Source organism: Nelumbo lutea, chromosome 1 (genome assembly GCF_056320005.1).
Source record: "Nelumbo lutea isolate HS-2025 chromosome 1, American lotus-T2T, whole genome shotgun sequence".
Classification (NCBI taxonomy): domain Eukaryota; kingdom Viridiplantae; phylum Streptophyta; class Magnoliopsida; order Proteales; family Nelumbonaceae; genus Nelumbo; species Nelumbo lutea.
Genome location: NC_142684.1, coordinates 209,586,814 through 209,603,033, shown reverse-complemented (window position 1 = coordinate 209,603,033; position 16,220 = coordinate 209,586,814). Strand labels below are relative to the sequence as shown.

Below are 16,220 nucleotides of genomic sequence, written 5' to 3'. Positions count from 1 at the left end.
ATACCTTTTATTATTAAAATGTTAATAACTGTTAACAAATAACATCACGTGACCTATTTAAATTTTCAAAAATCCCGTTTTGCCTCTTGATGAGTATATGCCCTATTAAGTGACCAATAACGTGTGATTGAAAAGATGCCCTATTGCATTCAAGAAACTCTTGTCTATGCAAGCACAGGGGAGGTACTGAAAAGATTTATTTATTTATTTTAGCTTTTTTGAAATTATTAGATTAATTTTGATTTTTTATAGAAATATTCAAAATCTTTTCCAAGACCAGCGAGATTGTGAGTTTGTTAATTTAAAGTTGGAAGAAGAACCACCGACTTGCAGGGTGGTGTCTCAAGGTAGAAGCAATCCTGTTTCACGTTATAACGAAGGGCAATAATGTCTTTTTTGTTGAATTTGTCAAAAAGAAGGGTGAAAATGTATATTTAAGACTAATTAAAAGCTCAGTTATGCTTAAGTTAATTTTTGGAACGAACTTTGCTTCAATTTTAAATACAAACATGTTAGATAAAAACAAAGATGTTGTCATTGTATTCGTACAAAATGTTTGCAAATTTACCTTTTTTTTAGTTCAGTTTGCGCACCATGCACTATTTCCAAACGCAGTCTCAAAAACAATATCAAGGTTTATAAGTAGATGTATGGAATAGGTAAATTGTAGATTAGTCTTACTTTGGTTTCCGAATTTAAAACATCCTAATTTAGTTCAATTTCATTAACCACTGTTAAATGGCATGTGAAATGATGTAAATACCCATTTGGGTGTAATCTATTTTTTATTTATTTTTATCAACCATCCAAATGCTCAAATCCAAATATATTTTGAATTGTTTACCATTTCTTTGGTTCAATCTTGATTTTTGAGAAAGAATATAATGAAAAATGTTTTATTTCAAAAAATAATTTTGATATTTTCAAAATTTTCAAGTCGTATATAAGGACTAAACTGAGGCATTTTGAAAGCTCAAATACTTATGTTTTAAAATCCAGGAACCAAATTGCTTTAAAATTCAGGTACTTAATTGCTTTACCAATCAAAAGCAGTCGTGAATTTTGATTTGGATGAACACAGATTGTCGGTCCATTGGTTATAAGGGTCTGAAATAGGGGTCCGGAATTGGAATCGGAATGGTCCAGTCATTTGGTTGGGTGGAATCAAAATCCGATTTCCATTCGGGGAGGAATGGTATTCCCCCATTTGAGGGAATGGCTATTCCCGACCCGCCCCCTCAGAATTGGATTCCCATTCCAGCCGGTTAAAACAATAAAAAGGAAAATAACAGAAAAACCCCTCTAACCCTCGATTTAAGTTTCCAACCCTCTTTATCCTCTCTCTCGTCATGCCCTCCTTCAAACCTTTTGCAATTCAGTGGTTGAACTCTGAAGATTTGACCTATATTACTCTGGCCAGGTCATCATGGATCTTTCTCTCCTTTCATCATCTTCTTCTTCGAAACCCACCGCCCGTGCTTTGCTTCCTCGCCTCCTCTTCTTCCCTTTTATTCCCAAAGAGAGGCCCGAGCTCCCGAGCTCCCCAAGAAGAGGCTCGAGCTTCCGAAAAGGAATTCACGCTTCCTGGGAGGTGAAACCCGAACTCTTCCTAAAGGATCCCGAGGCAAACAGCGAAGCCCGCGAAGGGCAAGGCCGAAACTAGCCCACCCCGGGCCAGTTCGGACCATATGCTAGCACTACGGGACAGTAGGACCTACACATCCGAACTCAAGACTTCACCCTCGTGCACCACTCCGGCACCTCGGCTCCAGGTCGCGCGACTGTGAAACCATATTTGACAGATCCGTACTCTGGGGCAGCACGCCTGACTGGTCTGGGTCTGACAGACAACAATCACGCCGTAACGGCCACCTGCCACCGCCATCTCAGTTGTGGTAGAGACGGCCCTGGCAGAAAGGACAGTGGCGGTTATGCCTGCTCCCCCACAGAGGCGGTTATACCTGACTTGGCAGAAATTTGGGAGTAAGTGTACTAGGTGACTTCCAAAGGCCTTCCTCCCCGAGAGAAAGAGGTATGTGATATTTGTGCTTTCTGGTATTGAAATCTCTTATTTTCCTTGCCTTATCAAGAGTATTGACTTGAGCTTCGGAGTATTCCTATCGGGTTCCTCCCCGGAAATCTCCGATTTCTTCTTTGTTTCAGGCATCTTCGACTCCATCAAAGGCAAGATTACCGGTAGTTAAGGCCGACCGGATCGTGCATCATCAATACCATTTCAGCAGGAATGTGAATTATGGGAATGAGATCCCGATTCCACCCAACCAAACAGTTGGAATCGGAATAGCCCATTCTGACAAGCTCCACCAAAGATTACACGTTTGGCCAAGGTGGAGGGTAATTTATAAACGAGATAAAAGCTGTTTTGATTTCTGGCCAGGTTTGCCATGTAGTGAGCCTTACTATTGTTTTTCCTATTCACATACAAGAAAAGACAAGTGTTATTGAGACTACATTGAACTGTTCTTGAATATTTGAATATGCCAGATAGCAGAGACTACAAAGCCATTGTAGAGATACACCACGGACTCAGATCCATTCTTGTTCATACCAACAACCATACCGCCTTGCTAATCAACCTCTAAGTTGAAGAAGTTATTGTCAATCCATTCTAGGTGCCTTACCCTTTTAGGGATGCTCACTGATGTGTATGTTTTTTCAAGACAAATACGGTTGCCTTGCCATAAAAAATATATTGATTTTGCTAATGGGGCGGTTGTTTTTGTTTGAAAAACAAAACCAATCATGTGGTTGAACATTCCTTTAGACTGAACCAACCTTGTGCAGTTGTTGATCATGCTATCTTACTTAGCTGGTTCATATGATATTACACACAACACCCAATTCATAAAGCATTTATATAGTTATAAATGCTTGTCTGGTTCCTTGGAAAAGTTGAAAACAAAAAGTTCTCAGGAATTCCATGAAATGTCTTATAATTGCCCCTTTCTCACTAATTTCCTAATAAACCAAATGTACCCTAAGGAATTCCTTCATTCTTCAGAATGAATGGCAATCATTAACCTGAATCACTTGATCATCTCAGAGGTTCAACCCTCCTGCTCCTTTGTGGGATTCAGGTAGGCATGGATCGGCCTACTTGATGGTGAGGCAGGGTTCAGGTTATATATTTCCTAAGTCAAGCACCAGTCCCTAAAACTAGATTGCCTTCTATTTGGCTTAACTCTAGTATTACAAATATCTAGATGGTCTCTGGGATTTGTGGTTACACAGTCAACTCTGTGAGACCATTTAGTCAATAATGAGCCACATATCCAATGGATTCCTGGAATCCTTGTGTTTATATTGCTAAATGGAAACATAATTGAATTGAGTCCAACCAAGCTGAATGTAAATTCTGATTTGTTTTTGCTTCAGATTTGGCTATCTTATTTGTTTATGAGAAATTAGAAGGAAAGTAAAATGAATTAGTCTCCACTTTATCCAACTTGCACCCCCAATAATGGTGCATCACAGATCCAAATACATGCCAGATTTAACCGATCTGCAAGAAAGCGTGTAATTTCTGCATTTCTGCAATTTTTGCAATTTACTGTAAAATTCCTGATATTTTCATGCATTTTTCTACAAATTTCTGCAAAATTCCTGATATTTTCATGCATTTTTTTTATTTTTTCTGCAAAATCATTGTAAATTCTACATTTTTCTGATTTTCTTGCAATTTCTGCAAAATTTCAGGTATTTTCATGCATTTTCTGTAAAATTGTTGTAATTTCTGCATTTTCTTGCAACTTTTGCAATTTCTGCAAAATTCCTGATATTTTCATACATTTTCTGAAATTTTTTCTGCAAAATTATTGTAATTTCTGTAATTATCTGATTTTCTTGCAATTTCCTGCATTTTTTTTAATTTCTATATTTTTTCTGCAAATTGTTGTAGTTTCTACAATTTCCTGCAAGTTTTGCAATTTCTGCAAAATTCCTGATTTTCATGCATTTTTCTGTTTTTTTTGCAAAATCATTGTAATTTCTACAATTTTCTGTAATTTTCGACAATTTCTGCAAAATTTCAGGTATTTTCATGCATTTTTTTCTGCAATTTCTTACAAAGATTTTAGTATTTTCATGCATTTTCTGCAAAATTGTTGTAATTTCTGCATTTTCCCTGCAAAATTTCTACATTTTTTTTTTGCAATTTTTGCAAAATTTGAGTATTTTCATGCATTTTTCTGAATTTTCTACAAAATTATTGTAATTTTTGCATTTTCATGGAAAAATTCTGCAATTTCTGCATTTTTTGGTATTTTCATGCATTTTTTGCTGTTTATTATTATTATTATGGGCAAAACTAGAAATCATGGTTGATTCCGATTCCGACCTCTTCATGAACCAAGCAGCATCAATCGGAATTCGATTTCGATTCCGATTCCTGGGTGAACCAAACAGGCAAGGGGAATAGACCATTCCGATTCCGGTTCCAAGGGATTCCCATTTCGATTTCGATTCCGATTCCAACCATGAACCAAATGGACCCAAGTTTTTTTTTGGGAAAATTCCCGATCAGCACCTGTACTTTGGCTTGAGTGACAATTTGGTCCCTAAATTTTAAAATGTGACAATTCAATATTCAAACTTTCAAAATTTGACAATCCAATACCTCTCATTAACCCGCTCGTTAATCAATCGCTAAGTGGCATTTGAAAAGTCAAAAATGCGCTTTGAATGCCATCTAATTCTCTTTATCAACCATCCAAAACATTGGCAATAAAATGGATAGTCCCAAATTTTGGATTTTTCTAAATAGTCACCAACTTTTTTTGAATAAAAGAAACTAGGATTTGAGATTGTTCAGTTTTTTGTTAATGTTTAGATGGTTGTTAAAAAGAATTGGATGACATTCGAAAGGTATTTTTGACTTTTCAAATATCATTTAACAGCTAATTAACAAACAATTTAATGATAGGTACTGAATTGTCACATTTTGAAAATTCGAGTATTGAATTGTCAACGCTCACGCTATGTTCGATATCTATTTCACTCGATAACCCGAATTCCATTCGGATCCTATGCGAATCAGATGTTAAGATTCGATTCTTCTTATAAACGAATTAAAATCAATTCGATCCGTTTTCACTGCTAATACAGTTACACACTTACACTATAAACCTTCGCGCGATCCCCCCACCCAGTCCATCCACAGACACATCGGGATTTACACAGACATTATTGCGAAGATGCGTCCATGAAACACCAACCACCGAGATGATCTTCATTCTCAAGTTAGCCCAAACTCGAGTCCAATTTTGAGACTTGCAAGAAGAAGAAACAAGGGTAATCGCAAGGAAAAAAAGCGTTGTAGTCATGCAATCCTACTCAGTTACAGTCATATCTATTTGCCCTCATCGATAGAGGCGAAACATTTGATCGAACCCCGACCGTGGCATGGCATCTGCACTATCCAGGTCCCCCAAAATGCAAGGTCTCAATCTTTTGTTCGGACGCATCTCCACAGGATTGTGATCAGCGTGTGAAGTTAGCACTTGGAGAGCCACTTGAAATGTGAACTTTTAAAACTATTGGATGGTGTTCAAGATCAAGTTTCTGCACATCGTCTTCTCTGTTATCGAATCAATTGACAGGAAGAGTTGAGAGCAGAAAGAAGAGTGTCAAGGCTTTTCGAAAGTATTTGTGAAAGAAACTAACATGTGGGTTTTCGTTCTAGGCACAATTCAAGCCTACATGCGAGCACTCTGTTGGCGGAGAGTGATGCAGCTCAGTTGAACTTGTAATCGCGGTCAGACTGAGAGGGGGGGGGGGCGGAGGCCGGAGGGTACTCTTGTGCAAGGGAATAAAGAAGAGCAACGGAAGAGATGATTCAATATTTTGCAATGGTAATCACTCTATCAAGTAGAGAGTAGTAGAATTAAATTTGTGCAGCTGACCCATTAGTAGGGCTGAAGCAGAGATGAAGAATCAGTGACCTTGGTCTTATCTTTTGGTATTGAGGAATACTAGCAATGAATACATTATATCTCAATTCTCAAGGAAGTTGTTTCTGCTTTATAATCAGAGTGTGAGTGAGAGATCATTCATTCTTTATTTCACCTGGATGTTTGAGATTTCCAGGTTTGTGTTACAACAAGTATTTTGTAAGTTTGCAAAGCTGTTGAAGCTCTGTGATCTCAACGAATATTCCTTTATAAGCTTTGAGAAAAATGAATCCTCTCTTTCCAGAAGCTTGGCTGGGGTATCATACTCCACAACCGTTCCTGTTCACAAAACAATAATTTCGACCCATTTTACCAAAATACTAAAAAAAAAAAGAATTTTTAGTTCTATTCAATTTTCCTTTATTTTCCCACTTTTCTTTATTTTTCCTATTTCTTGCTAAACCTTTAATATAATTTAATTGCTTACCTTCACTCAGGACCAGAACAAGATCGCTATCTATAACTGTGTGGATTCTGTGAGCTATGGTAATAACTGTACAGTTTTTGAACTCCTGGCGTATGATCTTCTGGATCAAACCATCAGTTGCGGAATCAACTGAGGCTGTGGCTTCATCTAGAACAAGAATGCTGCTTTTCTTTAATAAGGCTCTTCCAAGACAGAAAAGCTGTCTCTGCCCCACACTCCAGTTTTCTCCATTTTCAACCACTGTAAGAGTATGTTTTAGGAGTCAAAACTCGAGAATTCAAAAAACCTGATAATGAATTGCTATTCCTATTGATTAATCTTACCTGTGGCGTCCAATTTCTCTTCCTTTGCACGTATTATATCACCAAGTTGACATTTATCAAGGACCTGAAAATGTGATTTTTTTTTCAAATATTCCATTTTAAACAAAAATTGTGAATGCTCATATTTTCAGAATCCACTTAGGGTAAGTTATTATCAATTAGAGTTACTTAAAGCAAGATTGATATCTGGATAGGAGAATAGGAAGAAATCAGGAGGCCAGGATCTAGAATTAGGCGAGCCCCACCAAGGAGATATCTTTTTCTAAAGTTCAACCCGATTTTATGATCCTTGGTATCTAATTGCTGTATTCAATTTTATGGTCAAACAATATGGAAAGAGTTCCATATCTAGAATACAGATTAGATAGTTATGTTCATAAATCAAGTCAATCTTGACTTAATAGACATCCTTGGTTGGACTGACAAATGTTGGTCAATGCTCTAGTAGTTCACATCATGTACAGGAAATAGGCATGCAAACTTACTTGCATCCTATACCCTAGTACGATTATCACTTCATGATGTATGTGTCCTGCGTCTTGTTTTTATGTATTCTACTTAAAATGTTTTGCTGCAGATAGAAATAACCACCTTCCATACTTCATTGTCAGAATACTTCTCTAAAGGGTCAAGGTTTCCTCTCACTGTTCCCTCGAACATTGTTGGGTCCTGTGGGATGATGCTAAGTCTGGATCTCAAGTCATGAAGGCCTATCTTGCAAATGTCTACATCATCAATTTCAATGGTTCCTTCTCTGGGTTCCACAATTCGGAATATGGCCTGAATGAGAGTAGATTTCCCACTGCCTGTCCGTCCCACAACACCAACCTTCTTTCTTCCTGGAAACTTGCAGGTAATGTTTTTTAAGACAGATGGAAGATGCTCTGCATATCGGATCTGTAAAATTGACAAATATGTTTAAATCTATAAGTAAATAAGTTATCCATTCTATACAGATGAGAAATTGTTTGCAAGTAAATGAAACTTAGTTGTAAGTACTGCTTTAAACTTGGATGGATTTTAGAAAATCTTGAATGAGGGTATCTTTTTGGTATGCACATATACTAGTAGCTGATGTGGGACTACATCCTAGTTCTGTCCTGAAACGAAGAAGCCAATATTCACAGTTTCCATGGGTTCAACCTATAAGATCTACTGGACAATCAATTAATATGAATTGATACTATACTGACAGTTTAATTCATATCATTCTTTTTGACAGTTGAAAAGCATATGCAGATTGCTCCTTAGATGGATTATAGGCCAGATGGTTTGTGGAATCCTACTTTTGGTTCCTTCTTGGAAGATTTCCTAGATGTCAGTTTCCCTTGTAGCTTTGTAGTTGCACTATATGTAGAAACTGCCATCTTAGGGTGGAGACTTGAATTTATGATTTTCTGGGTAACTCCGCATAAGCTACAGATAAAGGAGCACTATGAACCAGCACAGTTCCAGAAACAATTTTGATACTGTAGTAACTTGGTGAAGTTAAAATAAGTTGAAAAATGAAAAATAAATGACATCTAAATTAACCTGATTAACTTTACTTTTACTGTAAAATATGATGATTGTACAAATCATCAATGATTGTGATATGCTTGGCATGCGTCTAATTTACCTTTTTCCTTTGTAGACAATAAAAGAGGTAAGAGATATAGAAGTTAAACAAGAAAATATATTGAACACTAGAGCTCTTGGTCTACTACTAATTTCTTCTACATAAATTTGTTTAAAATGCATGCACATTGTATACTAGTTTTGTTTTGAATGTCAATGTCATCTAGCATGCCTACCAGTACTCACAATCAACTATAGTCATTCATAGTGGAATATTACATAATAGAGCCATTTACAACTATATCCATCTACGGAACCACTAAGAAGAAGTGATTGGGATTTATAGTGGAATATTACATAATAGAGCCATTTACAACTATATTAGAAATTGAAGGGGCTAGAAGAGTTAGGGTCAGGCCAAAAGGGACATGGGTTGAAGCAGTTAGAAATGATTAAGGCCCATAATTTAACAACGGATATGGTACTCAACAGGATGGAATGGAGGATCAGGATTCATGTAGCTAATTTGATATATTTGGGACAACGCTTAGATGATGATGTAATTTTACCTGCAAATTTTTGAAGCAAATTGTTCCAGCTTGTGGCCAGTTGCTTGGTGGTCTACATTCTTCAATTATCAAGGGAGCTTCACTAGTAATTTTTGAATACTGCAGAATTCTTTCTACTGAGATCATTTTATTTTCTGCATTGCACATGTTCCATATAACAGAGGCTTGCAGAACATTCAGATTCAACCCATATGTCACAGCCAACCCTGCAATACCTGTTAAGATATCCAATTCAGAATGAACTCTCTCTGGTACTTTGATATAAAACCACCAAGTCTCCGGTGATTAAGAATGTAAAATTAAATGTGTTCATGAGCTAGGCCATAAGGCATGGTTCAACAATAGCACAGTAAACATGCAGGGTGATAGGGCCCTACCATTTGATGGCTCTAACCTAGGAAGTATCCTATGCTAATATTTCTATAAAATAATGAGCATGGTCATCTGATTGTTTTTATTTTTGTGTAGGAAATTTCATAAGTGGGACACTTTATAATGCTGGTTCTAACTTCTGCACATGTTTTTGATGTCTGTAGGAGTGCCATTCCATAAGGAGCCATTGCTTGATACAGTGGTAAAATCGTGGGCTGACAAGTCTGTGAACATGGGTTCATGTCCAAGAGTGACTACTTTGTGCAGAAAATGCCAAATTAGGTAGGAATCGAGTCTACCCCTCTCAAGACTCTGGATTGGTGGGACCATCATTAAGTAATGGCTTTTTTATTCATGGTCTACCTACTGAAAAAAAAACATCTTAGGAAAATGTATATTCACTATCCTCACTTGGATTGATAATTCCTTCTGGGAGGCTCACAAGCAAAACTAATGAAAATGCAAACACAAGATTGGATAGCATGTTCAATCTGAAGGAAAGCCATTCCATTGCTGACACATTATGAAACCATGGCCTTGAGTGGTTATCAATAAGGCTGAGGTTTGCTTCAAGGAAGCGGTCTTCTTGGTCAAAAGCACGGATTATCACAGCTCCTGCAAGTGATTCTGCAAAATGGTGGAGAATCGGAGCTCCTTCAATTCCAGCTAAGCGAGCCAATTCTCTTCCGGTTGGTATATAGTATTGCTGCAGTGATCATCGCAGATATTAGACTCAGTTTCTGAATTGGCTGTCAGCCATAAGCTTAAATTGTATAAATCCCCTACTCCAAACCTCAGCTTGCAAGTGGAGCAGAGAATGAAATAATTTCTATAACCTTCTTTTGAGTGAATAACCTTTGCAATTGAAAGAAATGTCTTACTTGATACCATATGCAGATTGCAGTTACTGGAATAAAGAGGGCAAATACTTGCCACGCCACCTGTGACATGACTGTGATGGTCCCTAGGATTTGTATTATTGAGAAGGCACACCATCCTAAGTTGCCTGCTATTTCCAAGTCTAGCACACTTTGGTCCATAGATGCCTGAAGTCAAGATGTTTAGAGTCTATTAATACTCAGGGCTTCCAGCTTCTCATGTATGGGCTTGTCTTACATATAATTGCATTAACCATATATGCACATTACATAGGCATAATAAGATTCTGGAAAGCATCAATTCAAAATGTCTGAGCTGCATTCATTGAAGAATTAAATATATGCCTATAGAGATAATTTAGGTAATAACCAACCAGAAAACATTTTTTTACTTGTATTTTTCTTTATAAAGAAATATATATGCATATCTGTGTACAAGGTTTCTTCTCACTATTTCTCCCTGTTTTGCATTCAATAATACAGTAGTTAAGCATACATTATCAGAGAATATGGGTTTGTAAACAAGCTTAATGTCTTCCACAGTTTTTTCTTGGTTTCCAACAAAAGCATCAAAGGGTGAAAATGAAAAGCAGATCCTTTAACTGAAGTATCGAATCAAGATCTAAAGGTCAGTTCTGGTTTTGGGCTTTCCTCAATATACATTGTAAGACGTGTGTGTATGTGTGCTAACATATATGTAGATGGCATTTTCCTTTTCTCCATTCCGTTCTTCCAGTTTTATTCTTACTAAATACAGAAACTTGATTCATAAATCTTTGATACATATATTTGGTTGTTTGGGTAAATTGAATTGTTTGTAAATTTTAAGGCTCTGTACATATAGGAAATTAGTTCTTTAAGTGATATTTGATGCTTATACTCATAATGTATCATACAGCCTCCCCCCCATTTTTCCTGCAAGTTATTCCTATTACCTAATTCTTCTCCATTTTTAGTATGCTGTTTCTTGTTGTATATTCTCCTGTCCAAAAAAAAAAAAATGAAAACAAAAAAGAAAAATAAAAGGCTAACCTAGAAAACCTGTATTAGATGATAAGTTTTTCTGTCATCAGATATCTTGTAACTACATGCATGCAAACATGAATAATTATATATTACTCACTCGCTGATCAACAAACACAACACACATACATATACATATATGTTTATGTTATCTGATTATTTACCACAAAAAAATTACTTACCCGGTTTAAAATCCTTCCAGTTGGGGTTGAATCAAAGAAAGACATTGGAGCCCGAAGTACACTATGGAGCATATTAATGAAAAAATTTTGTGACGTCAGTAGGCCAGCTATTGCTACTAACAAGGCTCGGATCAGCACACAAAGTGAACTCCCAACAGATAAAAGTATATAAACAAGGAAGAGAATGTTCATCTTCACAACTGGCTCAGTTCCACTTGTAGGAGGAGAAGCCCATGCCATCCAGTAGTTGCTGGCTATCTGTAACACTTGGAAGAGTGACTGTGCCAAGAGTATGATTGGGATTAAGGCCCCACGACGTGCTGCAGTTAAATATGACCAGTAAACTTCTTTTCCGATGCTTCCTTTTCCTCTCTCTTCATCCTGCATCAATCTTCCCGTTTTGTCTGTCATCTCTGGGGAGAGATTATGGTCAGATTCATGCCTAGTAATTTCTGCATTTATGATGGGGTGGTCTACCTCAGCTTCACTATCAGATATAGATCTTTTAGATGTTCTGCTTGAATTTTCAACTGTGAAGATTGATTCTAGAGCTTGGCCATGTGCACCAACTAAGACTTCAAATCCTGTATTCTGCTTTAGAAGTTCTTCAAACCTTCCAGCTTGTGTGATCCTTCCATCTTGCACCACCTGTGAAGATTATTTTAAGTTCTGATGTAATATTTCTTTTTAGAGATTATGAAAATAAAATTTATGCTGCATATTTTATACCAGAATGAGGTCTGCTGCTGGAAGAAACTCGACCTGGTGGGTGACATAAAGTACTGTTTTATCTTTGAGGATCCCCATCAGGCAGTCCTGCATGAAACAAGTAAAAGAGAGCTCAAAATAAGAGACTGGATGGGATGCTTGTAAAATTGAATCAAGGTTTAAAGAAATTTCTTTTATGTCCAGACCGACTAGCTTCAAAGTTCAGCCTAAGTTCTAAATGGGTATGATCAAGTGGAATCCATTTGGGCTATCTTAACCAAATTTTTAGCATGGGTAGGGGTTTTCTATGTTTAATTTGCATGGACCCCAAAATAGGTATTTCTGTGCCATTGTACCTGATTCACACTAGTGTCCCTGGAACTTTGAAGGGGTTATATTTAATGAAATAACTGTTGATTAGTCTGGATATAATTTGTTGAAACTTGAATGGGCTTTGTACCAATTGAAACCTAATTGTAATTGAGCCTTAATAATAGCTAGACTATTATGGTCTGATGAAAACCAACCTGGAAGAGTTCGGTGCCTGTATGAGCATCAACAGCGCTGAAGGGGTCATCAAGAAGATATATATCAGCATCCTGGTAGACTGCACGGGCAATTTGTATTCTTTGCTTCTGGCCTCCACTCATATTAATACCTCTTTCTCCAATCTCTGTAAGGTCACCACAAGAGAAGAGCTCAAAATCCTTCATCAAAGAACATGCTTTAACTGTTCTTTCATACTTGGCACTGTCATATGCATTTCCAAAAAGAATATTTTCTCTTATATTTCCTGTCAATATCCATGGAGACTGAGGAACATAAGCCCTTGTTCCACTGACCTTCACCATTCCTGACAGCTTTGGTATTTCTCCAAGTATGCATGACAGCAAACTAGACTTCCCTGATCCAACAGTCCCACAAATTGCCACTTTCATTCCTCTCTTCACTTTCAACTCTATTCCTTTCAGTGTTGATCTTTCTGACTCTGGATTCCAGCTGAAATTTCCAGTACTGATTTCTATCTCAAACTCTGTTTCATCTTTTGGACAAAATACTACTGTATCTATTTGAGTCTCATCTTCTTGGAGGTATGATGCAACTCGATCAGCTGAAACTTTGGCTTGTGTGACCACTGACAATAAGTCGGGTAGGTTGAAGATAGGGTCCTGTAACATTCTGAAGGTTGCCAATGCAGATAAAACTCTCCCTGCTGTGAGTGGGATACCCATTAAAATACATGCTCCAAAGGTCACTACTGAGATGAAGGTGGGGGATCCCCAGAAAATAAAAGCTGATATTGCCGACAACCTTAGTGACTTCCATAGCCAGTTGTACTCGGTTTTTCTCAAGCTTTCAAGCTTGTGTAGGTACTGAGCGTCCCAGGCCTGAAGTTTCAGAGTCTTCATGTTTCGGAGAACCTCTGACATGGCTTTCATCCGGCCATCCTTGGAGTCCATTATCTTGCACTGGAACTTTTTCTGGATCCTTGCAATGGGTATGTTGCATGCCATTACAATTGTTGTTGCCGCTAATGCAGCTAATGATGCAGGACCAAGGTTCATATTTAAAATGTAGATTGCTAGGGAAATTTGTATTGGCAACATCCAAATTATGTTCAAGTGCCACATGAAGTCTGTGATACGTTGGACATCCACACTCATATAGTTAATGATCTCTCCACTAGTATGGCTTTGTCGGGATTGACTTGATAGGTGTAGGCCCTTCTTATAAATTTGGGATATCAGGGCTACTCTCAATCGAAGAACTAACTGGCGAGCCCCAAAGATCCATTGCCTCTGGGACATGGTCTCAATCATTTTGGCACCTAGAAAAGCCAATGCTAGAAGGTATCCACTCCTCAAGCTGCGTTCTTTTCTCTCATTTAGAAACTTCACAAAGTCGTCAATCAAGTATGGGCCAACATATGATGTTCCAGCACTGATCACTGCAAAGATTGCATTTATCATTGCTTTCTTACTGATAAACAGAAAGATTGCCTTGTAGATGGATGGATCTGTGGTGCTATCCCTCTCCTTGACACAGTTTAGGCTGTCATCAAAAGAATGAGAAAGGAATCCTGCAGAGTCCTTAATGTCAACATCAGGAATCTCATCCTGTTCAAGGGGTTTCTTGATCCCAACTGCAAACAGTGGGTTAAGCCATGAGAACGTAATTAGTTGGAGAAGAGTAGCACTTCCATATGGAGATTTCTTATTTCCTTCTGCGTGTTTTTCAGTTGTCCCGTTGAGAAGTGCATCTGTGATGTCATTTTCAAAGAAGTAGATTCCTGTGGTCCCTTTAATTGAAATTCCCAACAGGTAGATGGAGGCAAATAGACCAAGGAAGTTGACATAATCTCTTATTCTGGGGGACCTTTGGTCTGTAAGAATGTAGTTGATATCAAGAGAAGTGCAGATAACTGATTGCAAGAAGCTGTATACCCACCATCCTCTCAGAGTCAAAGGAAGCTTCAAGGACCTTGCTCTTGAAATATTGACAAGTGCAATTAATGTAATCATCCATGAAATTGTTTGCATGGTTTCTGCCAAAAAAGATGACATTGTGGATTTGCAACGAATTCGATTTCCATTCAGAAGCATTAGAAGCATAAGAAAGTGGCTTCCAAATAGCAAAATAGAGCAGCCTATATTGGCTTTGTAAGAGAGGCTGAGTCTTACACCAGAGGAGTATATTTGTGCACCTTTCTGTGTGCTTTTTGATCTCTGTATGCATGATTCTCTCAATATTTTCTGTAAAAGGTATATTAATAAACTCCCAAGGAACCCAAGTTGGAGAATTATGATGATGTCCTCCCTGAAACAAGGTGACCTTAACTGCATCCATTCTCTCCAATTTTGAAGCTCAAGATCTTTTGCACATTAAGAAATGATGTTAGTGAATAAAAAAAGGGGCCAAGAAGTTACAGTCATATATCATTGCTTTTATTCATTATTACTTGTGCTGTTTGCCTGTTCCCCTCCTACTCTAGGTGATTTAAGACAAAAATATCTCAGTATTTTTCATGTTGACTACATGATCACTTGCTTGGCTAAATGGATAATATTTATTGAAGTTTTTGTTTTGGGTACTTTGTCTCTCTGGTGGTAGAAATATATATTTTGCGAATTATCAAGGGCTGAATATTCAAGTTTACTTCGTTTTTCTGCTAGGATCTTCTCAAGAACAGTACCAGATACAGCCAAGTTGGCAATTCTTTACAATGAATTTATTAAAAAATTCATCCCTCTGCACACCCCATATTCGACCTTGGAACTCAGTATAGACATTTATAGTCAAAACCTTAATCTGGATATCATTCTGTCTAAAAGAATTGATAACCAGTCTTAACCTATATTGCGACTTTTTTTGTGTACATTCTCTCCTTAGGTGGAATTTTGCATCTATTGCTTCTATAAGCATAGACTATTCACATTCTAAGGAGGCTATAAGTTATGGTAGGACGGGAGAGGGCCTGGAGCAATAATTGTAGCAGCAGTAATCCCACCACTCAGCAGTATCCTGAGTATGTATATCTAACCTATTTTTCTCAAGTGCTTAAGAAAAAAGTTTTTCATTTCTTTGATAGATTTGGTATTCATTTCAGAAATGTATATCTTTTAATATCAAAACTTTCCTGCCTACCAGTATGCATGCTTCCTTAAAGGCTTTAAGGAAATCTGAACTTTGAGGACTCTAACAAGAGATGACAAAATTTCATCTCTGTGTTATCAATGATATGTTTCATTCTCACTGAGCATTATTGCATACCCATTATATGGCATGCTTTATTTCCTCAACTAAGTTGCATTTTTACTTCCTACATATCAACTGCTCTTATTTATCTCTTTGGTCAAGCTATATCAAGATTCTAGGTTTAATCATTTTCTTTTCCCAGAGAATTATTCCCATCAATAACAGAGTGTTCATATACTAGATACATATAGAGGGCCTGGAGCAATAATTGTAGGTTCCATAAAGTCAAGCTAGGTTTTATGTAAATTTCACTGTACCTTTTCAGGCCTCTGCACATGTCACAGGTTGGATAGTGCTATCATTTGATCAATATGGGAGACCTCCTATATGGAGTGGTGGATCCCATCCTCGACACTCCAATGGATGCACACATATATGAATTGTGCAAAAACACACATTATACAACTACAATTAGGTCATAGATTACCTTTTATCAAATAGATTATTCCTTTGTGC

At 37.3% G+C, this 16,220-nt stretch overlaps 1 protein-coding gene across 1 annotated transcript; it reads right to left on the bottom strand.

Moving 5' to 3' along the window:
* Positions 1-7,277: 7,277 nt before the first annotated feature.
* LOC148880727 (ABC transporter C family member 9-like) lies at positions 7,278-14,866 on the bottom strand. The gene is made up of 7 exons (XM_088977018.1): positions 12,536-14,866; positions 12,030-12,116; positions 11,301-11,948; positions 10,099-10,263; positions 9,629-9,923; positions 8,846-9,060; positions 7,278-7,616 (listed from the first exon to the last, which is right to left on the bottom strand). The coding sequence occupies exons 1-7, from the start codon at positions 14,849-14,851 to the stop codon at positions 7,278-7,280; spliced, it is 4,065 nt and encodes a 1,354-aa protein (XP_088833144.1). The 5' UTR covers positions 14,852-14,866.
* Positions 14,867-16,220: the final 1,354 nt, after the last annotated feature.

Bases quoted from the DNA above. Each gene is read 5' to 3' on its own strand.
- LOC148880727 (XM_088977018.1), bottom strand. From the start codon at position 14,851: ATGCAGTTAAGGTCACCTTGTTTCAGGGAGGACATCATCATAATTCTC. The intron at 11,949-12,029 runs GTATAAAATATG...TAATCTTCACAG, and splicing joins CAGCAGCAGACCTCATTCTG to GTGGTGCAAGATGGAAGGAT. The intron at 9,924-10,098 runs GTAAGACATTTC...TGATCACTGCAG, and splicing joins CAATCTGCATATGGTATCAA to CAATACTATATACCAACCGG.